We start from the raw sequence: 23,709 nt of genomic DNA, 5'->3' as shown, positions 1-23,709 counted from the left end.
TATAAACACAAGTTAGTATCTAAAACAAAAACAGCAACCCCCTTATAAATTATAAAACTCTTTTGAATGGCTACTCTCAAGTGAATTTGGTTATATAAAAAGAAAAAGACAGAGGTACTTAAAGCAAGCCAATTTGATAAAAGTTCCGTAATTTTGTCTACAAATAGTAAATTGTAAGTTGACAAAAATATGCAAGCTTCATAAGTGATTCAAGATAGGAAGAAAAAAGTAAAGTACATTGAAAGGCTCAGTAGTTGTTTTTTTTTGGGGGGGGGAGGAAGAGGAGTCACCTACCAGCTTTCCATCCAAACCAATTGGACCCTAGGATAATCAGAAGCCAAAAGGACATAAAATTGTTAAATCAAATGAATGCTGATGTCAGGGTAAATGCAAACTTGTGGAAAAGTTTAGGCTATTATTTGCTGATTGTCGGCAGTTAGGTGCAATGCCCTTAGGGCATCTCAGTCAGCAAAGCTGAGAGAAAGCAACAGCAGGGGAAGCAGATATAGAAAGGTATTAATCAGAACAGGATGTTGGAAAGTCACCAGGCACTTGTTGGTGCTCGACAAGGAGGAGTTCGTGAAAGCTAGACTTGCAAGCCAGAAATGTTATTTTGCAACACAATATATGAAATAATGCATCTGGCTTTTATTTTTCCTTCTGAACAACTAGGTAGCTACATGAGGTGAACTGTGTACTATTAGGCTGCTACCACAACTATAACTTCAAAAACATATTTTGAGTGTAAATACCGTATTTTTCGCTCTATAAGACGCACCAGACCACAAGATGCACCTAGTTTTTGGAGGAGGAAAACAAGAAAAAAAATATTCTGAATCTCAGAAGCCAGAACAGCAAGAGGGATCGCTGCGCAGTGAAAGCAGCAATCCCTCTTGCTGTTCTGGCTTCTGGGATAGCTGCACAGCCTGCATTCGCTCCATAAGACGCACACACATTTCCCCTTACTTTTCTGGATGGGGAAAAAGTGAGTCTTATAGAGCAAAAAATACGGTACTTGTCTCTTGGAGGTTGGATGCAATTCAAGGGTGAGGTAACTAAACTTATTTATGTTATGAAAGATGCACTGTCCAATAACCAGCGGGCGCCAACAGGGTTTTCTTGGACCTGTGTACTGAATGTTGACTGAGCCCTTCAAACCACTCACAGAAAAGGCCACAGATTTGCATAAAATTTGCATAGATTTGGGGTATTATACTAATTTACTGCCAGTTGATTAATTGGAGAGGGATCAATAATAGTCAGTTTAAGTTCTCTTTCTCCTAAACTTCCCTTTCCTAAATAGTCTTTTTGTAAATATTTGAGCATCTTGATTTCCCATGTACCAACATGTATTGTGGCGATCTCTTTAGATTTCGACAAATTCACCAATATGGATTCTAGAACGATGTTTTACATCATGTACTGTCTTCTGAATATATGTCTCCCTTACTAACTTTCAGAATAAGATTGGCTTATTTATTTCTACAGGGTCAAGACTTTTAGCTCAGAATGGTCTCTCTGGCTTTTGGGGTGGGGGAGCAGGGTTTTGTGTTTTAAGAAAATAAAAAATTACAGTATTTACAGAGATTAAATCAATAGTAATGGAAATTGACATTCAAAGGGGCTTCACAAATGCAGGGAAAATATTTTGGTTGGTTGGTTGTTTTTGTAAAAAAAAGAAAGAAAAGCTTTAATGTCAACTTTTTAAATATTGCTGCAGATTGTCTTAGTCCATCATAAAGCAGATGAAGTGATCAAATTTCACAGCTGGAAGAAATAGTCTGGAGTTAACAGATGGAAGCAGTATGATTTGGGTTCCACAGAACCTTAAGGACATGCCTCATGGAAAAACAACTTCCCTTCGGTATTAACATTTAAGCTTTTTCTATAAAAGAAAGCAATGTGTTTTAAGTTTATTCAAATGAGTTCTCAGTTCTATCTGCTTATTTATATGTCCTTAACATAAGTCAACCCCATACATATATTCATACATAACAGCACAATAATGGCCTTTTCTTTGGGTTGATGTTTCGTTAACACCCTCAGATAATTACATTCACAGACTTGCACCCACAATTGGGGCTAGAATTCAAAAGAGCTCCCAGGCTCGCAAAACATTTCTGACAATCTGCCCAGGGGTGACACAAAGGAAGCTACTGTGCTCCAAGCACTTTTGAAAAATCTGACCTTGAATCGAGGCTGTATTCTTTTGAAAGCATGTCTCTAAATTTGGATGTTGAACACTTGAAAATCAAACCCCTGGGGGATTTTGGGAATCTGTCCCATATACACTAATGCAATAATTAAACATTGGCTGCCATTTGAAGCATATTTACTATGAAGTGCATTCCACTGTATTCAAACATGACTGTGAATGTATTTAGAACCGGGCTGTTTATCACTGTGGACAATTGTGCAGGCAGAAAAGGAGGGTGTCTGAGGGATTCTTGGCTGGAAAGAAGACTTATTTCCACAGAGTGCTATATAAATATTTGCTAGCTAATCCTCACCTCTGTGGTGAGGTATGTTGTGCAAATGGATAGAGAGATAAATCCTTTAAAATGCCTCCTCTAGGGCTCTGTCAGCCAGCAGTAAGCTTAACAAGTTTGGTCCACAGCAGAATAAAACATTTTACAGTACAATCCTATACCCACTATCCTGGGAGTAAGTTCCATTAAATTCAAGGGGACTTACTTCTGAATAGAAGATGTAAAGGACCACAATGTCAATCAAAGTGGCCTTTCTTCAGCTGTCTCCATCACCTCCTTATCTTGTATATTTATTTTCCACATATCTGTGAGTTTGTTCACCTGCTTTCTCCTCCTGAATAATTTTGTGCGCATGGACAACCATGTATGGAAGAGACAGGATAGAAAATGAACTGTGCCTGAGGAACCTGCAACCTTTCAATTGCAAGAACCACCATTTGTGATCTCCCTAGAAAATATACAAAAAATTTACAGTATTGATCTTGTCCATGTCCCTTGCTCACAAGAAGCCTTGCAAGTTGATCTGGATATTTATTTATTTTTTTAACAGGGCGGGGAGGGAAATCGCTTAAACAATTTTTTAAAAAGGCTCTCCCATCAGATGTCAAAGAAATAAACAACTATATGACTTTGAGAAGACATCTGAAGGCACCGCTGTTTAGGGAAGTTTTTAATGTTTGATGAATTATTGTATTTTAATATTTTGTTGGAAGCTGCAGGTAGAAATAATATATTATTATTATTATTATTATTATTATTATTATTATTATTATTATTGCTTTGAAGAGATGTTAGAGGGCTTCTTTTTGTCCATACACTCAGGAAGGGGTGGCACATGATAAAGTACCACCATTTCTAGGGTTTTTTTAGTCAAAGGCTTTTAACAAGTATGGCAAGCACCATGCTTTCTAGCCACTGCAGGCAGCTAGGGCTTGTTGTTTAAAAGAAGGAAGGTAAAGGTAAAGGGACCCCTGACCATTTGGTCCAGTCGTGGCCAACTCTGGGGTTGCGGCGCTCATCTCGCTTTATTGGCTGAGGGAGCCGGCATACAGCTTCTGAGTCATGTGGCCAGCATGACTAAGCCGCTTCTGGCGAACCAGAGCAGCACACGGAAACGCCGTTTACCTTCCCGCTGGAGCGGTACCTATTTATCTACTTGCACTTTGACGTGCTTTCAAACTGCTAGGTTGGCAGGGGCAGGGACCGAGCAATGGGAGCTCACCCCATCGCAGGGATTCGAACCGCTGACCTTCTGATTGCCAAGCCCTAGGCTCTGTGGTTTAACCCACATCACCACCTGCATCCCAGAAAGAAGGAAAGAACCCAAGAATTCATTGGGCTACCTTATGCAAATGTAGGTTGGTGATGAACCATCCTCTGGGAATAATAATAATAATAATAATAATAATAATAATAATAATAATAAAATTACTTATACCCCACCCATCTGGCTGGGCCTTCCCAGCCACTCTGGGCAGCTTCCAACAGAATATTAAAAACACAATAAAACATCAAGCATTAAAAAATTCCCTAAACAGGGCTGCCTTCGGATGTCTTCTAAAAGTCAGATAGTTGTTTATCTCCTATGGGAAGATTTGTAGACGTGATCTGATCCACATGTCTATGTTTCTGAGCATGTTGTGGCAGATGTGGAATGGGGAGCTTTGCTCCCAACTGCATAATGAACTGAAATCCTCCTACATCCCTTTGCATGAAAAAGCAAAAATTCACAGGTGAAGCTTTTTTGGGGGGGGGGAGGCCATTGTATGTTTGCCTTTTGAATTTATGGCAGAAGCACTGAAGAAAAAAAATTATGGGAATGCTATCTTTCCATATAATTGGTTATTATACTTGCACCATCTCGCTTATTTTCTCACAAATACAATAAATAGTCCTCTTCTCACCAGGAAAGAAATCCTTCACTTTACTCAATTCAACAGGTCTATTTTAGGGTAAATGCTTAAGGAGTCTAGCTACAAGAATTATCTCAATCTGCAAATCATTTGTACATTGTACTGTGACAACTCTTGAGCACTTGACCAAAACCAATTTTATTCACTGAATGGAAAATATATCAGTGGATAAAAGAAAGCCACATAGAGATTTGTATTTATAAGAGAGGTTAATATTAATAAGAGGTTAATATTTAATATTAATATTAAAATGCCAATTTAAAAAGCTTTTCTGTGTTAAACAACACTTGCAAATTATTCAGTTTAGATTCAGGTAAGATGAAAGATGGAACATGTTTCTGATAACCTTTCCTCTGCTGGTTCACGATTCACTCTGCTGCTGTTCGTCATGAAACCCATTAAAAATAAATGATCTCCATTTCTTCTTCCTACCTAAGTTAATTATATGTTTAGCAATAGACGCTTTATATCGGGTGCTTTTATGTGATTCCCCAGTAGTCTGATGAGATTTCTTTGTTACAGGAAATTTGGAATTCAGGTAGGTAGGCTAATGTGTTCTTGCTAAGCTTCTCCCTGCTGCCTTTCCTTTCATAGAGGAGTTACTCTACATGCTAAATCCTTTCTAGTAATGAAACTCGCTGCTGCTAGCATTGATCCACACCATATACTTAAACATTTGAAGTACAGTGGTACCTCAGGTTAAGTACTTAATTCGTTCCGGAGGTCCGTCCTTCACCTGAAACTGTTCTTAACCTGAAGCACCACTTTAGCTAATGGGGCCTCCTGCTGCTGCCGTGCCGCCGGAGCACAATTTCTGTTCTCATCCTGAAGCAAAGTTCTTAACCTGAGGTAATATTTCTGGGTTAGCGGAGGCTGTAACCTGAAGCGTATGTAACCTGAAGCGTATGTAACCCGAGGTACCACTGTAGTTCCAATTGGCCTGAAATGTGTAAAGCTACAGCAGTTCCAGGAAATCCTCTTTGAAGATTCATGAACCCATGAAGACTGCAGAGCACACCATACTTAAGACTAGGAAGTGAAGAACTGTCCACTTCTTTGGGAACCAAACAGGCAAAACTCCAGCAGCCACATTCAAGTGACTAGCAAGGTTTCTGTGAAACCCTGTTAAGTGAAGGGAACGGCTGGGATAAGTGGCCACCTACACATTGAGAATACAAATGTTTTGCCTAACTCTGCTGTAACTTTGCCTAACCTTGCTGCCAGAAACAGTGCCAGTGTTATAACAACTGTTATTTCAATTAATTAATTTATTATATTTAAAAAAAAACTTCCTTTAATCAAGGATCCTAGGGCAGTACAGAAATTACAACAAGACACAGCACAAAAATTGAAGACATTAAAACCAAAACATCACCAATAAACAAAATAGACTTCCACATATTTAAGCAATACAATATTCCATAGCCTAGCATCTCATCTATCTCCAAAGGCCAAATGGAATGGATATGTCTTCTTCAGCGGATGTTTAATCACTTCCAGGCTGTGATTAAACTGGTATCCCCAGATACCTAAAAAGAATGCCATAGAGGATGGATAGAAAGCATATACTAGGCTATCATCCTTATTCTTAATTTATTTGGTAAGTGATATCCATAATATCATTTACCCGATATCATAAACTGGTTTGTTTTCGTTTTGCTTTGTTTGTTGGATGCTTAGGCACGGTGAACATGTGTGAAGCATTTTTTTATAAAGCAGAAAGAAGCCTTCTGCCCCATGCTTAAATGCCTAATTTCTTTTCGAAGAAACTGCAGCCCTCATATCTTTAAATAGAAAGCACATGGCCAATTCATCAATGCCAATGCCATTCTGTGAATATATTTGATGTGGCTAGTGCCTTGTTGATGAGAAAACAATAAACTGTGAAAAATGTCACTTCTCAAAAATTAGCTGGCTGGAATTCAGCAGGAGATGGATTGTTGTAACAGCTGTGGCATGATGACTTTGATGAATTAGATTCTTGTTCTGTCCTGGTATAATTCTGAATAAACGCTATCTCTCCCCCTCCCTCCATCCTGGCATGATGTAAATCATTAATATACCAAAGCAATTCTAAACAGCAATCTGTTCCATTATCTCCCACTTAATAAGCAACCAGTTTTCCACTGGACATACCCATTATGTCAAGGTGTGCAAGTGAGAGAAGGGGGAGAGCCAATATGTTTTTCTGTGGTGGCCCCATGACTCTGGTATTCATTGCCTGCAGACTTCTAGGAAGCTACCACACTCTAGTCATTGAACACCTTTTCTTTCCAGGTGGGCTAAGCATGAGTGGCATTTCCTTTACATTTGTGCTTCTTTTAGCTGTTGACTTTGCTCAAATTTGTGTTTATATTTGGAGCCGGGCACATACATGTGTGTTTTTAGTGCTGCTGATTTACTAATGTTGTGGAGGTTTTCAGAAGCTGCATCGTACTTTTTAAACATTATTATTGAAACTTTTAGATTGAAACAATTTTAGATTGTTATGTAAATTGCCTTGTGAGAGTTTTACTCAGAAAGTTAGCCTACAAATATATACGGAGGGGTTGTATCCTTTGGGCTAGGCTTTTCCTAATTGTAACCTCTGGGGAAAGTGAACAAACCTCAGTGAACTGCAGGATTTGTCCTTCCATTTAAGATGTGGGTGGAGAACCCTTTTCTGTTCAAGGACCACATTCAATTGTGGGCAACCTACTGGAAGCTGCATGCCATTGGTGGTGGTGGGAGGGGAGCAGAAGCAAAAGTGGACACGACTCTCACTTTTGTATAGTAGGTGAAATTTCAGCCACACAAAAGCCATAGGATTCTAAACACAAACCTTTCCATCCAGGCAAGCAAGAGGAATTATCATGGTTCCAGAAGACATTCCAGTCAGGCAGGGGTGCCAGCTTGGAAAAAAATATATTGTGGGGGCCCAGGTAAGCTCTGCCCTGCATAATCAATCACATGACACAGTGTACACACACCATTTGAATAGGAATGCCCATCAACTTTGTGGGGGCTTGGCCCCCTCAAGTATTTTATTGTGGGGGCCGAAGCCCCCATGGCCCCTAGGAGATGGCTCCTATGCAGTCAGGTGAAAGCACTTGAAGAGGCCACAGAACTGGGTGATAAGGGGTGCATTGTAGGGGGTTGGACTAGATGACCCTTAGGGTCTCTTCCACACCCCTACAATTGTGTGATTATATGTTGCCTCAGTCATCTCCTCTTACAGTGGCTCTGCCCCCTTCCTCAGGAGACTTATGCAACCCTTAAAATGAGCCTATAGCTCATTTTGGAGTCCCATGCTCCTGTGTGGAGAAACCACGGGAGAGTCATTCCCATTGTCTGAGGATAATGGGACAGCCACGTCTTCAGATCGGAAAGTGTAGAAGGGAATGCTGATGACTGAAGAAGCCATCCAAGACATGTTGACATAAAAGCATATAATTTCTTCATTTGGTCCTCATTGTTTCTCACTCTTCGTTAATTCAAGAATAGGAAGCTGCATTGGTTAATTTAGTTCAGTGCTGTCCACACTGACTGGCAGCAGCTCTACAAGGGTTTTTGATTAGGGGCATTGCCAACTCTAACTAGAGGTGCCAGGGACTAGACCCGGGATGATCTACCACTGAGCTACAATCCTTTCTAAACAACCAAGTCTGCAGCATGCTTCTTGTTCCAAAAAGAAGTCTTTTTTTTTTCTTGCAGGTCACAATTCTGTTTCAAAAGATCCAGAGTTTTTTTAAAAAAAGTAAAAATAAATTAAATTCCAGGGTGTGTGTGGGCGTGGGTGTTTTTTTTTTTTTTTAAAAAAAAGATATTAGCACTATTGCCCTGGTTAAGGGATCTTAAAGTATCAGCAAATGAAGTCTGTAATTGCTTAGCCCTATGGGCAAATTATACTACCTATGAAATCAAGCAGAGTTACTCCTCTTTGGGCTCCAGAGTAAAAGCATTGCCCTTAATCTGTAATGCTGCCTGTGAGATTCGTCCCCCTCACCCTCTTTTTCTGTTGTTCATGAAAAGGGCTGCTGTGCTGCATTGCACCCTCATCACTGGAGTTCAAAGTAATTGATTGCAGGTTGTGTATCTGGAACAGGATACAACATATTTCTCACTGCGGATCTGAAATTATCCAAATAACTCAAAATGGCATGACTGTGCCCCTGTTTTCCGTTTTATGGGAGAGCTCCTTTGAAAGGCACAGCAGGACCACAATCACAGACAGTTCACCACCACTGCCAGCATGTGAACTCTATTCCAGCAACAGGGCTGTCTTGCTTCAATTTAAGAAGCAAACCAATTTTCTATTCCTCTTTGTACCTATGCCAGGCACTGGTGGTTTAGAGCAAGATCAAATTTCTAGGTACTGAAACGGTTGCAGAAAGCAAGTAAGTATGCATCTCACAAAAGTATACTTGTTGTTGACATCCATCTGTCTCGAGAGACAATCTCCAGGGGTGAAATCCAACTGCTGTGTTACAAGCACCCTGGGGCACAAGCCTGGGCAATGTGTATGTAGGTCCAGGGCTGCCCAGACAACAAGAACCCCTCTTGGCCTTGCTGATGTGGTCCAAAGGAAAGCAGAGCAATATATTGGGTACAAGCTTGGCTGCAGGAGTTGCCAGGAGGAGGTTACAAGGCACCATCCAACCATCTTAGGTACTTCGCTGTGAATTTGTGTTGGGTCTACTCCGTAGCCTTTTCTTCTCCCAAATAATAATAATAATAAATTTTATTTATATCCCGCCCTCCCCAACCGAAGCCAGGCTCAGGGCGGCTAACAACAATAAAGTAGTGCAACATTCTAAAAACATTTCATTATAAAAATTAATTAAAATCAAATTGATGGTAACCATAAGCTTAAGTTCTGTAAAGATTGCCAAAGGAGGGAGTCAGACTGCGCCCTGACCATAGGCCTGGTGGAACAGCTCTGTCTTGCAGGCCCTGCGGAAAGATGTCAAATCCCGCAGGGCCCTAGTCTCTTGTGACAGAGCGTTCCACCAGATTGGAGCCGCAGCCGAAAAAACCCTGGTTCTAGTTGAGGCTAGCCTAACATCTCTGTGGCCTGGGACCTTCAGGATGTTTTTATTTGAAGACCGTAAGTTCCTCTGTGGGACATACCAGGCGAGGCGGTCCCGTAGGTACGAGGGTCCTAGGCCGTATAGGGCTTTAAAGGTTAAAACCAGCACCTTAAACCTGATCCTGTACCCCACCGGGAGCCAGTGCAGCTGGTATAGCACTGGGTGAATGTGATCTCGCAGCGAAGATCCCATAAGGAGTCTCGCCGCGGCATTCTGCACCCGCTGGAGTTTCTGGGTCAGTCTCAAGGGCAGCCCCATGTAGAGCGAGTTACAATAATCCAGTCTGGAGGTGACCGTCGCGTGGATCACAGTGGCTAGGTCAGGGCGAGAGAGGTAAGGAGCCAACTGCTTAGCTTGGCGGAGATGAAAAAATGCCGCCTTTGTTATAGCTGCAATCTGCGCCTCTATGGAGAGGGAGAGGGAGCTATCTAAGATTACATCCAAACTCTTAACAGACGGTGCAGGCACTAATTGCACCCCCACAAGAGATGGGAGTTGCCCCCTCAATCCCATATCGTCCCGTCCCAGCCAGAGGACCTCTGTCTTCGAAGGATTTAAGATATCTCACAAGGCAGCAGAGGTTTAGGGTCAGAGTTTCCTTCTTCTTCTCCTTCCCAAGTTGATGAGCACCATCTGCCCCTCACTTTCCTCTACAGCACATTCAGAAACTGCCTTCTTGACTGTTGGACCCACTATTGGTCTTGTTCACTCCATCTGACAGAGCCTTTCTTAGCGTGCAGGAGAAGTCCCTAACTCACCAAGGGTTTGAAACCCATCAACCAGCCTGACAATGAGCTTGTGTCTGCACTCATCTATTTTCTATAGATGACCAATACAACACTGGGCATTTCAGTTTACTATGGCAGTCAGGAGAAAAAGAGGTGCAGATCATTACTGCTAAGACTTGGGTACACCTGCAGAAGATAACCTTCATCTGTGGCAAAATTATGCTGTGTATTCAAGGAGGATGGCAAAAGTCTTTACAAGACTTATTAAGGCATTTTTTACCCATGTGAGCACCTAATTTTTGAAGGGACCAGAGGAAATTTCAATGCTCACATGTGCATCAGTCACATCTCCCAGCCTACACATGACCAGCGACAGGGGGCTTCATGTAGTAGGATTTCCAAAGGGATGGAAACTTTTCCACTGACCTCTTTATCATTTATTTATTAACCAGCAGGATATCAGCATCAAAGCTAACCCTGTGCATTCCCATGGGTACTGAACATCTGAACAGGGCTATAGTTTAAGGTTTTCTAGATGATACATGGTGGATACATACCACAAGATATTTGGGCAATAAGAGTGAGCTTAAAAAACTGGATCCCAGATTAAAAGTGCACACATAACTGAGTCTTCTTCCAAAATAGCATTTGCCAGTGCCTTTCCAGTTTGTCTGCATCCAATAATTCTCCTCTCCTACAAAAACTTGTTCAAATAATCATAACTCACTGCAAAAACTATATCTAGAAATGTTTGCGTGAAACCGGTGAAATTGCAAAAACACTTCCATGAAATACTCCAAATTTCCTTATTAACCCCTCCACAATATTAAAATTGTTTGTACAACTGCAATTTTCACTTAAGTCCACATTAACATTGTATGTGTGTGTGTGTGGCATAATTTTGATTGTTAACTTGATAAAGGCTGTGTTATTAGCCAATCCTAGCTAGTGATGTCTCTTCATCAGTCCTGCAGTTTCTAAAATAAGCTATGATAAAATCTTTATATAAAAGACCAGTGTTTTAATAAATTGCCAAATCACACATTTGAGTGCTGCCTTGATAAAAAAGTTACTTATTTGAAATCCAGACTCTTGCCTCCCCTAAATCCACCTCAAACACCAGAAGCTTTCCAACTCTCTAACTACATTTTAAGCTTATTTATACCCACTGTGGAATAAAAAAAACAACATATGCTTTTAATCATATCTGGAAAAGCATGATAGAAATACCAGATCACACTTTACACACGTGAAACGCAAAAATTCAAAATAAGTGCTCTTCTATCACATTGAGCATGGAGGAAAAGCTCTGGATAATTGATCTACACAGCTGGAAGTAGAAATGCTTAGGTCATTTCCTATTTAGGGATATGCTGTGGAATGGCTAATGGGTTAGACTACCTGAAGGAAACCACAGCCAATTAGTTCCATTCAAATGGGACCTTTTAAATAATTTCTATTAAACCCCAGTCTTGCACTAAAGCATTGATTAGGAATATATGCACAGGCTATGCTGGTGAAAGATATTAAAACTTACAAATGACCACAGCTGTCTGCAACATGCTCTAATCCACCCATTCACACTCACCTATGAAAAGTTTAAATGATTGCTCTAATTCTCTGAAAAATCTGCAAGCTGAAATAATCCTGGTAACTGCCAATCAGGAGACACGATACCTGTGTTAAATGAAAACATACCCCTGAACATGACCCTTAATTTTTGAAACGCTAAGACAGACTTTACAGCTGTTCAGCAGTATGCGCAGAAGCAGATAGAACACATTGCTTTGCAGTTTCATTCATTTGGTGACTTCAGTTCAAATGACTATTGGTAGGAAAGGCTCTTGCCTCAAACCAAGAAGCACAGCTTGTCAGGCCATTGGCTTGACTCCAAAAGCAACGTCTCAGATGCATACTCAATACTTTTTCTTGTGTAAGCTCTAATGCTGAAATCATTCTCATTCTCATTCACACACAACCTACATTTATATGCATACACAGGATTAGGCTTTTAAGAAAAGTGGTCCAATGTAAATAAGATCATGAAGAAAAAGCAATTGCTTTTGCTTTCGGAACAAAGACCAAGCAACAATTGCCAGGCATCCAGCTTTTCATAGTATCTATCTTTATTTCATTATGCTAGGAGTGCCTAACTCTAAGTCTGACTAGGTAACTGATCTGTCAGTGGAAGTGCAACTCCATCCAAAGTACCGTATTTTTCGCCCCATAGGACGCACCTAGGTTTTTTTGGGGGGAAATAAAGGGGGGAAATTATTTACCCCCCAGGTACGGGGCTGGGGCGGGGGAAGCCCGAGCTTCCCCTGACCCCAGCCCCCAGAACAGGCTGCTATCCGCTAGCCGTGGGATAGCTCCCACGGCTAGCGGAGCACTGCGCGAAGCCCGAAGCTTGGGGCGTGCTGAGCTGAGAGCACCCCAAGCTTCTGGGTGCCGGCAAGCTCTCTGCTAGCCGTGGGAGAGCTGCGTCTCCCACGGCTAGCGGATAGCTTCCTGAATCCTGGAGAGCGAGAGGGGTCGGTGCGCACCGACCCCCCTCGCTCTCCAGGCTTCAGCGAAAGCATGTATTCGCCCCATAGGACGCACACACATTTCCCCTTCATTTTTGGAGGGGAAAAAGTGCGTCCTATAGGGCGAAAAATACGGTAAGTCATTCCCCTAATTCCTGGCACCAGGAACTGTCACTCTACATCACCTCCATCTTGTCAGGATTCAGCTTTATTTTATTGGCCCTCATCCACTACTGCCTCCAGGCATGGATTAAGCACCTGTAGTGCTTCATAAACATCCAGTGGAAAGGAAAGACCGAACTGGGTGCCATTAACATAATGGTGAGCCCACAGTACAAGCGTTAAGGAGCAAAACAAAAGCCCCCCGTTGCTACTTTCTAGAACCAGCCTGGCAGGATGGTGCAGAACCATCATAACTCAGTGCCTTCTATTCCTAACCCACAAATCTAGTTCAGAAAAAACACTATGGTTGATGGTATCAAAACCTTCTGAGAGATCAATGAGAGTTAGCAGGATCATACCCCCATTCCTCTAATACAAGTAAAGTTATTTCAGTGCCAAAACTAAGCCTTAAATCAGATTGAAATGAATCTAGATAAGGCACACCCAAAGCTGGCCAGTCATCTCTCTCTCAAGCACCTTGGTATATGTCACACTACTGAGTCCAAGGAGAGCCTCATGAGGAGAGATATATCAATGCCTCTTTAAGAGCAGCTAGCACAATCCCCTTCCTATAAGGAAACATTTTTCATTCCCCGAACCAACCCAGTCAATACCCACCCAACTAGCTTTTATAAGCCACAATGGGCAAAGGTTGAGATTACATGAATATGTACAAGCATCTTGTTCTCTCTTCTTTAGGCCCCAATAACTGAAATGAATCCCAATTAAACAGGCTTGACGATGCCCCTGAAACCTTCATCAGACCTACAGACAGCACTGAACTAGTGGTCTATCTCATTATAAGGCAGCTTCCTGTTTTTCACTTTTTAGAATCACGAAATCATGTCCAAAAAATACCTACATACAGGAGCAACTTGTCTGCAGACAAATTCCTTCCTGGGCCCAAATATGGTGACTAAACAATTCTACAGCAAAGGCAAATAAAAGCACTGCCCACTTACCAGTGGACAGGGACACCAGATAAACAGTGGGTGGGTGGGACAACTACTTTGGACTGTGCCATGAGCCAGCAATGCAGTCATCTTTTATGCCCTATAAGTGGACTCAACCTAGAACAGGCATAATCAGGTCCACAAGAGGGACATCACATACCCCAATGGCCAATGGCTGGGCAGTTTACATTTCAAATTTATTGGTGGGCAACCCCACTAGCATTTTCTCCCCCTCCCCTGCCAATGGCCAAGACCACAGCTGATGCCAGCTGACCATGCAAGACCTCCAGCACCGCAACCTTGACACCCCAGCAGTGACGCCGGGCCGCAACTACTGCCCCCGTGAAAATTATGGTAAGCCATCTTTTTGTGTATGTCTTTCTGTCAAAAAGGGACATGTCACATACACAAAAGTATATATTTGGTTGGTAGTTCCATAACAGTCTTAATTATGATGGATGCATTATTTCATATATTTAAATTTCTCAGATAAAGTTGTAAACATGCAAATGGTACAGAAGTGGGTTATATATGCTGCTAAAAAACTGCTATTCTAAGAGATTTTATGAATTTTCAAATACCACTGGAATTATCTTTGCTGGAGATGTGTAAAATTAAGTCACTTTTTTTTGCAACTGTAGAACTGTAGATTTAGTATCCGAAAAAATAGCATTTGAATGAAGAAAACTAATATACAAGATGGATGTACTTTAAGTAATGTTTTAAATTATGGTTTAAAAAATGATGTTGCCATTCTAGAATGTGAAAGTTCAATAAACAGAAATTCAAACAATTGCTATATTGTCTTCCTTGTATATATCATGGAATTAGTCTTACTTGCTAGATCCTATGTAAAGATTTGCTAAGAGAAATATAGAAAATGTCTCATTCTGAATTCAGCAGAATACACCAGGGAAGGTTAAATTTCCTTATTCAGCCATAGAAAAGCACAAATATAGTTAAGAAAATAATGGTTTTGAAAGTGATACATGCATTCCATTAATATACAGTAGGACAGTTACCGGGTAGCCATTTCGCCCTGGTTGACCCTGGTTGAATGAAATGAAATGGAATGATACTCATTAGGAATACATACAATGATATGTGAGGCTACACACCTGCTTTGTACATTAACAGGAAATGTAACTTTGTATCACTACTGTCTCTTTTTACAATTATTTATATTCTCTTGCCCTGAAAAGTGCATTTATAGGAACAAAAATGCCGTTTTAAATTCAGTATTTGTTTTTTCAGTCAAGGGTAGCAGAATATGCATGCTTACTTAGAACTAAATCCCACTGAATCTAAGGGGGCTTACAGTGTGCATAGGATTACAGCTGAGTTGCTTATGAGTAAGTAACACTGGTTTCAGTGGGATTCATGCATGCAAGGACTGATTGCAGGATTTCAGTTGCACCTAAAGTACAGTGGTACCTCGGTTTTCGAATGTAATCCATTCCAGAAGACTGTTCGAGTTCTGAAACTTTCGAAAACCAAAACTCAATAGCCGACAGCTAGGCTTCAGGGTTTTGCACTCAGCGGAAGCTGCGTTTCCTGTTCGACTTCCGAAGCATGTTCAAAAACCAAACCATTTACTGCTGGGTTTAAGGCATTTGAGTTCCAAAACGTTCATCAACGGAGACGTTCAAAAACCGAGGTACCACGGTATATCAAATTGCTCTTTCTATACTCAAGATCGCTTAAATGTATTTATGGTATTCAGGAACACTACTCATATATTTAAAGAGGTGCAAATTTCAAAAGCGAAAAGAGACAAATTCATTTTGATTTACTTTATGTGCTAAAATCAGTTATCTGTTTTGTTGTTTTGTTTAGCAGCTATAATCACATTCCTAAAGCATGGTGCTTTATTTATTTATTTACTGGATTTATGTAACACCTTTCTGCCAAGGCACCCAGGTTGGTGTACAATGTACACTATATAAAATGAAAACTGACAGAATTTTCTCATAACAGCTGATCAAATGTGTGTTCCCTGGCCTGGGTTCCCTTGCTTCTGTCTTCCCTCCGAGCATGTAGTCTCCCAGGGAAGGTGGAAAAGCAGTGTTTATATTTCTGAATGTATAAAAACACACTCAGATTATATAATCCCATTTAAAAATCCAAGGTTGTATATAAGCAGCATAACAACACATGAAAATCCAAGACTTCACTTACTTTTATAATTGAAAAAACTTTTATATCATTCAATTAAAAATCCCTATTTAAGAATTTGTGTCATGTTAGAAGAAAGTCCCACTGAATTTCAAAGGGGCTTTCTCTCAAATAAGTGAACTTAAAACAGAGAGCCTTATTTTATAAACAGGAAATGTGAAAGAAGCAAAGAAAGCTTATCTCTCTCCATCAAGATGCTATCTTCAAGACTATTACCAAACACTTTGGTGGTTTCACATACATATGCAAAGCACCTGTGGTAGCCCAGGTTCATCTAAATAGGACTGCAGCATGGATCAGGAGGTGGGGTCAACCAAAGTCCATATATGTTATGGTTACCAGATTTTCTTCAATCAATCCGGGGACACTTTTTTTTTTTAAGCTGAGTAGCAACAGAGAGTCAGTAGTGGGGATGGTGAGGCAAAAGACCCTGGGCCCAAGCACACATGCAAAGCCCTTCTTTCGCATGCTGTGAAACATAAATGTGAAGATTTTTAAAAACTGGGCAACAGCGTGCCCATGACTCCCAAGCTTCCCCTGATCTCCTGCCCCCTTCCTCCTTTGTTTTGACTGATCGGGGGAGGCTTGGAAGTCACAGGCGGGCGGCTGTTGCACAGTTTTTTTTAAAAAAAATCTCTGCACATTTATGCTTCACAGGGTGCAAGAGAAGGGCTTTGCACCTTGCCTGGCAGAGAAACCACGCAACTTGCGCCCCTCCTGGGCAACACCCACCCGTCCATGACTCCTGAGCCTCCCCCGATCTGTCAAAACAAAGGGGGAAGGGGGCAGGAGATCTGTACCACCAGGAGATCTATAATGTGAGAACAGAAGGAAAAAAGATAACCTGAAACTATTTTGGGGGTTAACAAATCTAGGGCCCAATACGCCCCAGTTGCTATTCCTGTTTGCTACTATTGTTGTATTGCAACAGTGCCAAAATGTTTCCATATGGTGGACTGATTTTTCCAATGAATGGGCTCTGGTGGCTTGAAGGAAGCTTCTGCCACATTTGCTGTAGTTTTGCTGTGCCCAAATCTACCTATCTCTGCTCTTCCCTCTGCAGGGCAGAGCTTGAGCCAAAATCCCCCAGCTTTAAATAAGGATATGAATTAATGAAAAGGCCACTGAACAAGTGTTGTATGTTGAGAAGGAAGGATCTATCAGATGGAGCAGGAGGTTTCCAGATTCATGGTACTCTTTATCCAGAAGAAGGGGAACCAGTGGCTCTTGAGATATTGCTGGATTTCAACCCCCATCCGCTTTAGCGAGCATGGCTAATGTTAAGTATAATGGGAGTTGTAACTCAACAATAGTGGAGGGCCCCACCCCTTTCTTAATCATACAAAAACCCTACTGGAGTAAATTCTGACAAACAGAAGCTCCAGTTATAACAAAGCAATTCTCATTACTATTAACTGTCGTAAGAAAATAATAACAATTTTCACATGATCTACTGACTGCAAAACAACCTGGTTTTACTTAGATATGACTAGTCATATTCCAAAGTTGAACCACTGGTCTCGTGTAAGGCTTGTTCACTCTTAATAGTATATATGTGTGGCCTGTTACATATGAAGAATGGGATACCAATGGACAAGATGGACTTTGTTCCTCTTCTTGCCACTGTTGCTGCTGCTCATTTCTCTACCATAAAAGTGAATTTCCAGGGCTGTTGGCAAAGTGTGATTTGGTTTCTCTGATCTCACCTTTTAATCACAGATTAAATTGGATATATCTCAAAGCCCTTTGGCCACATGTGAGGTGCGTTGGAGAGAGGTTCCACTACAGGAAGGGAAGCCAGAAAGAGACGCCACCAGAAAAAAGTCAGCATATTACTTTCTGTTCTGTTCTAAAACATTCTAACCCAGAATTGCTAGAATGGGGTTGGTGGTAAGAGCATTCTTTTAGATGGAATGAGCTTTCCCCCATTGTCTGTTCAGGTTTCTAGCCTCTAAGTGTGCAGGATGGTAACAGCATCTTTTCAGCCACTAGTTTGGAAAGGCTTTCTTCTTGCCATTCTGTGTTGCGACTTAGCAGTTTTATATTGTTTTGCTTGCTTATTGATTTATGGCTTTTTATTGTACTCTGCTGTATATTCTGTTTTAATGTGCTGTTCACTGCATGGGGGGCTTTTTTGGCTGAAATGTAGTATACAAACAAATAGTAATAATAATAACCTGCTTCCAGCGTTCATGTATACTGTTCTGCTTCAAAATGTAAAAGACAAAACCCAAAACAAGATAAAAAATAATATTGAAAAACCATTTGATGTTTAAAACATGTTAATAACTGAGAATGTATTTAGGATGATAGTTGGTACATTTAACATATTCATCATTTTTACCAGTTTTCAAAAGCACTTTCTGACTCATTCATGATAACCATAGATGATCCAATAGTATATCAGTTGTACTTACAGGAGGTCCTACGAAAAGAAAAGACAAGGAAAGAAAGACAAATATATGTAAGTTTATGAAAACTTGAAAGGTATTCATATAGAGTGTCCATATAGATTTTTTTTTTTTAATGAAAGTAGTGGCATTTTCATTCTTCTCACCCAGCATTAAAGATTATTAGTTTGCTGCGAGTGCCAAGCCATCTCATGTACAAAATACTTTGTGTTCACAAGTACATCTCTGACTACAGAATTTTTCTTAAACATACAGTTCTACAACCCTTGTAGTCTGACTCAGGAACTCCCTCCCTTTCTCCTCTTGGATTTAACCTTAACACCAAGGCAGAATTGCTTGAATCTACAGTTACTCCTTCTACTTTTCCTAAGACAGGCAAACTTTCTTTTATAATCAACTCCTTTCAAGGCCTACTTATAAAATGTTCCCCATTAAAAATGTCACACTTTATGAAGCAATATTAGCACATTTTTCCAATTATTTACACTCAAAAGCTTTTTGTACAAATGTTCTAGAGAACATGATCAGAGGTCTGCAAATCACATCTAATATTTCTTTCAGGAGCAGCTGTAGCTATCAAATCAATGACTTTTCATTAGCTTTTATGCTTCCCTTTTTCTTCTGACTCAAGTATGTTGCAAAGGGGGCACATAATAGCAACAGCTGTCCTTGAAGTTTGCTTTAAATATAGTCAGACTTTCATTTTTAACAATGTGATTTTATTGTGTAGTTAACTAAAGTAATTTCTTGTTGTTGTTAAATGATCCTAAAGAGAATTTTAAACTTACAAGGTCTATTTCTAACAGAAATCAAATTAGTTTCATTTGTTAATAATGCCATGTGTTTATGACATTTAAAGGCTCCAAGGACTACTGAAATGCTATGCCAAATCACAGTGGTTTCATTTGATTTATGAGGATGAGCTGCCTAGGGCTCACACGCTTGTCCTCTTGTGGTATGGTTGTCAGTAAGCTGTTGAAAGCTTTGATTTCCATTTTAGATGTAACTGCAGTTTAATATCATCTGAAGCCTAAACTGTAGATATAGGTTGTTGAAAGAAGCCAGCTTCATAAACTATGGTTTGAAGTTAGCTTGTTGCAACAAACAACAGTTAAACCCTTTGTATTGAAAAATTTTAAAATAAGTTTGCTGTATCTGTGTTATATATTTGTTACACTTGTTTTGTTGTTACTGTTTTTATATTTTTAAGTCTCTTTGGAAAAAAATACTATAAAAATTGCTTTTCATATATGAAACAGTATCAGCAAGCATGCCTTCACAAAATGAACCAGGTGATGCTGAAAACACACACACCAGAAGCATTACTTTTAAATCTGAAACATACCAATCTCTCCTCTTCTTCCTCGCTTGCCTCGTTTACCAGGAGGACCTGAAAAGCAAACAGTTCCTGATTTGTAATTGAGGAGTACAATTAAAGTGGGCTAGTACATGCATGAAGTCAACGTGACACCCAGAATGGGATCAGTGACATCACGATTCAACCACAAATGCCTCCAAATGGTCTTTCCAGAAAAATAATCTTCCCTGTCCCACCCTCAGCAGAAATGCCACAGAATTCATTGGCACTATTTATTTCATGCCATTGTACGGCTTGCCTTGCCTAGCACATCTAGTGCTATGCATGTTTACTGGGAGGTATGCCGTGCTCATTTCTAGGCAAGTGTGTACTATAAATGCCTCAATGGTTTAAATAACAACAGAAGTGTCCAGCACATGTATAACATGCTAGTAACAATGAAAAAGTCTTGCTTGCAGCAGTGGTTAGTCAATACTAGGGTTGCCATATGTCCAGAATTTCCTGGACATACCCAGGATTTAGCTGTCGCGCACTGTGTTCGGGTGGAAATCGCAAAAATACCCTGAGAAATCCAGACACATATGGCAACCCATGTCAAAAGTGCCGTTTTTGGCTAATTCCAGAAAGTTGGCTCAAAAACATCATAATTCTTTTGAGATTTTGCAATAAAAAAAGCTCAGCAACTTAGTCAAAACAGAGTAACTCAGAACACCTGAAATAAAGCAGTCTTTGCTTGTTGCCTTACATGAAATCCAGAGCCACGATGCCATTATTAAGGCCTCTCCCAGTTACCTGCACTGCACATTTCAAACAGTAAAGGGACCAGAAGCAGAGCCTCTGAGTTTCTGATAATTCCTCAAACTGTTGTCAAATATATGGTTAGATCTGAAATACTGACAAGCGTTATGTTTTAACCTTTGAAATAAAGCAGGGATGAGGATCCTGTAGCCCTCCATAATGTTGTTGGACTCCAAACTCCCACCAGCCCTAATCACAGTGGCCAATTATCAAGGATGATGGAAGTTGCAGTCTAGGGACATCTGCAGGGCTGGCTGGATTTTTCTGCACATTCTGGATGTGGCTGTGTGTTGGAACAGACAAATGTTGGAAGGAAAAACCTCAAATGTTTCAAGTCCTAGGCAAAAGTTGTAACATACTGAGGTCGGTTTCAGATTACCAGCAAAGATGGGCAGCATCTTAAATATGTTCTTCTTTTTGTAATATATATTTTCCTGGCTGCTTGATGTAGCCAGGAACAGTAGCCCTAAGCTCATCTCAGCTGCCATGCCATCCCATAATATAATGCTTGAAGAACACTAAGTCATAATGTAGCACCATTCCAGATGCATTGAAGAGAAAGAAAGGTGGCAGTTCCTGGTCTCCTTTAGAATTATAGACTTGCTTGCCTATATCCTGCTGGACAGTCTTCTGGGACAATACAGTTCATGTAAACTTGTTTTAATAAATTAATCCCTAAACATTTAATTATTGTGCCATCACTAATAATATAAAAAATGTGGTTGTACGATAGGTTGGCTGTTGTTAGTATTACTCCACCATGCAAAAGGAGAAGAGCTGGCAAATTGCATTTGTGTCTGAGCATCAAGGGATAATGTATAAAGCCCTATTTCCTCTCCCTTTTAATGCAGCAATGTGTTTCCAGGAGAAGCAGAAGGAAATGCTGGATTTTGGGCCAGCTTGTGCAAGAGACTCAAGTACAGCATTCTGCAGAATCTCTGGCATAGAAAAGGCAATTGTTTGTTTTCTCCCTATCCATATGTTCTAGCTATTAGCTTGGGAAAGGATCCTGCAGCAGAATTCCATGCCTTCCTTTCTACATGCAGAATAGGGATCCCCATGTACAGTACCACATGTATTGCAATTCCTGGTCCAATATAAAAGTCACCAATTAATCTCAAAACAATTAATTAATGTTTAACTACAGACAGTAAATTCTGTGCCAAGTAATACCTTACCAACACAAAGCACTTTAGAAATAACCTCTTGTTTTAAATGTCACTTTCAGTTTTAAAGCTTCTGAGAAAGAAATGTGACTTCGCAGTGGAACAAACTAGTGTCATGAAGATTAATGAAACCAAATAATACACAGAAAAAACAGTGTACAGTAGTTCAACTTGCTGGCTACTTATAAAGCATTTAATATTTTAAGTAGAACAGCAAGATCTGGTGCTATTTTCCTGCTTCTCTAGAGAGGTATTTTAAACAAATTGTTGTTGAGGATAGCATTAATCAATTTAATTTCAGAAACTGTGTTGGTTTATATTTCAATCCCTTGCTATCATGAACTGTCTGAACAAGTTACAGGATCTGTTAAATCTCAGCTTTAAATATAACCAGCAAAATAAAGCTGATAAAGGTAAAATCTGTATTTTTAAAATATACGTATACTTTTTCAACCAAGCTATTGATTACAGTATAATGACAAGCCAGTCTAATTATATGCACAAAGAGTCCACCCAGACATGACGTTCCCCTATCACTAATAGAATAGGGTTTTGATGGCTTTCAACAAAAATAAAATATGAAATCAAGGAAGCGGTTGGCACAAAAATATATCAATCTCATACAGATCATGGAATTTACTTGTCATCTTGCAAAACTCACTGGGCTCTGGTCCAAATACAGACTTTGGGGCCCCCTAATATTCACTTCAAAAGAAAAGATGACGGTTACAAGGTCCCTGAATTCTTCTTTGGCTTAGATTAAAATTTGAGCTGTGCAAGAACGTGTTTGTAACCACTCAGCTCTCAAACTCCCTGTCATGGGTTGGCCAGGACAGGACCATACAGATGGATAGCTTGTTGACAACCCTTGCAAGTCTTACTGTTGGGGGGGGGGGGCGCAGAGAAAATCTTCTTAAGTAGAGATGTTATATTTTGTTTTAGCTAGCACAGAATAGAGGAACCTCATATATTCAGCTTGGCAAACACAGAAATAGCTGCTGTCACTTACTTGATAGACATGACTGAAGGACAGCTGAAATAAGCAGGCAGAGTCATTCTATACTAGCATGGAATGAAAGCCTTCTTGTAGTTTCAGTTTGCCATTCCAATGCATTACTACTTTGTCATAGCAAATGTTTTCCTTATCAAGACACAAAAACACGCTGTAAAAAGACAACACAAACAATCACATTTGCATTTTCACAAACCTTAATTGAGTTGCACTGATAATAAGGAATTTAAAGGCAAATTTCCCAGAGGAGTTTAAAGGATAATATTAATATTATATTAAAATATATTCTTTTGCGTCCTTTCTAAGGGTACAGTTTTAAACACAGGTACTTTTAAGTCAGAAGGTTCCAGGTCATAGAATCATAGAATTGTAGAACTGGAAGGGACTAGAAGACTAGAAGGGTCTTCTAGTACAATCTCTTGCAATGCAGGAATCCCAACTAAACCATCCATGACGGATGGCCATCCAAACTCTGCTTAAAAGCTTCCAATGAAGGAGAGTCCACAACCTCCCGAGGGAGACCATTCCACTGTTGAACAGCTCTTACAGTCAGAAAGTTCTTCCTAATGTTAGGCAGAATCTCTTTCTTGTAATTTGTATCCATAGGTTCAGAGCAATGGATAAGTAAGTTTTTCCTTACTCTCCAGAGCAAGGAAAAACAAGCTTGCTCCATACTCCATGTCAGTCCTTAAGATATTGACATTGTGTACTTAGACTTTCAAAAGGCTTTTCATAAAGTTCCTCATGAAAGACTTAAGCTTAGTAAGACTCAAGAAAGTAACTTGGAAGTCATGGAAAAAGAAAAGAGGTCCTTTTGTAACTGGTTAAGAAGCAGGGAGTAGAGAGTAGAAATAAATGGACAGTTCTCCCAATGGAAGGATGGAGAAAGTGAAGCCCCCCCCAAGGATTTGTATTAGGACCTGTGTTTTTAAACTTGTTCATAAATTAGTTAGGGGTGAGCAATGAGGTAGCCAAATCTGTTGATGATGC

General features: G+C 40.2%; 1 protein-coding gene across 1 annotated transcript in view; it reads right to left on the bottom strand.

The window, feature by feature from the left end:
- COL25A1 (collagen type XXV alpha 1 chain) overlaps positions 1-23,709 on the bottom strand; it is a 294,893-nt gene that overhangs the window by 137,986 nt on the left and 133,198 nt on the right. The window contains exons 3-4 of the mRNA XM_083571406.1: positions 19,771-19,815; positions 18,432-18,439 (exon numbers count right to left, since the gene is read on the bottom strand). Coding sequence (XP_083427532.1) covers positions 18,432-18,439; positions 19,771-19,815 — 53 coding nt within the window. The remainder of the gene's footprint in view (positions 1-18,431; positions 18,440-19,770; positions 19,816-23,709) is intronic.

Source organism: Podarcis filfolensis (genome assembly GCF_964270895.1).
Source record: "Podarcis filfolensis genome assembly, chromosome: 9".
NCBI lineage: Eukaryota > Metazoa > Chordata > Lepidosauria > Squamata > Lacertidae > Podarcis > Podarcis filfolensis.
The sequence above is the reverse complement of the archived record's forward strand: the minus strand, read 5'-3'. Positions and strand labels throughout refer to the sequence as shown.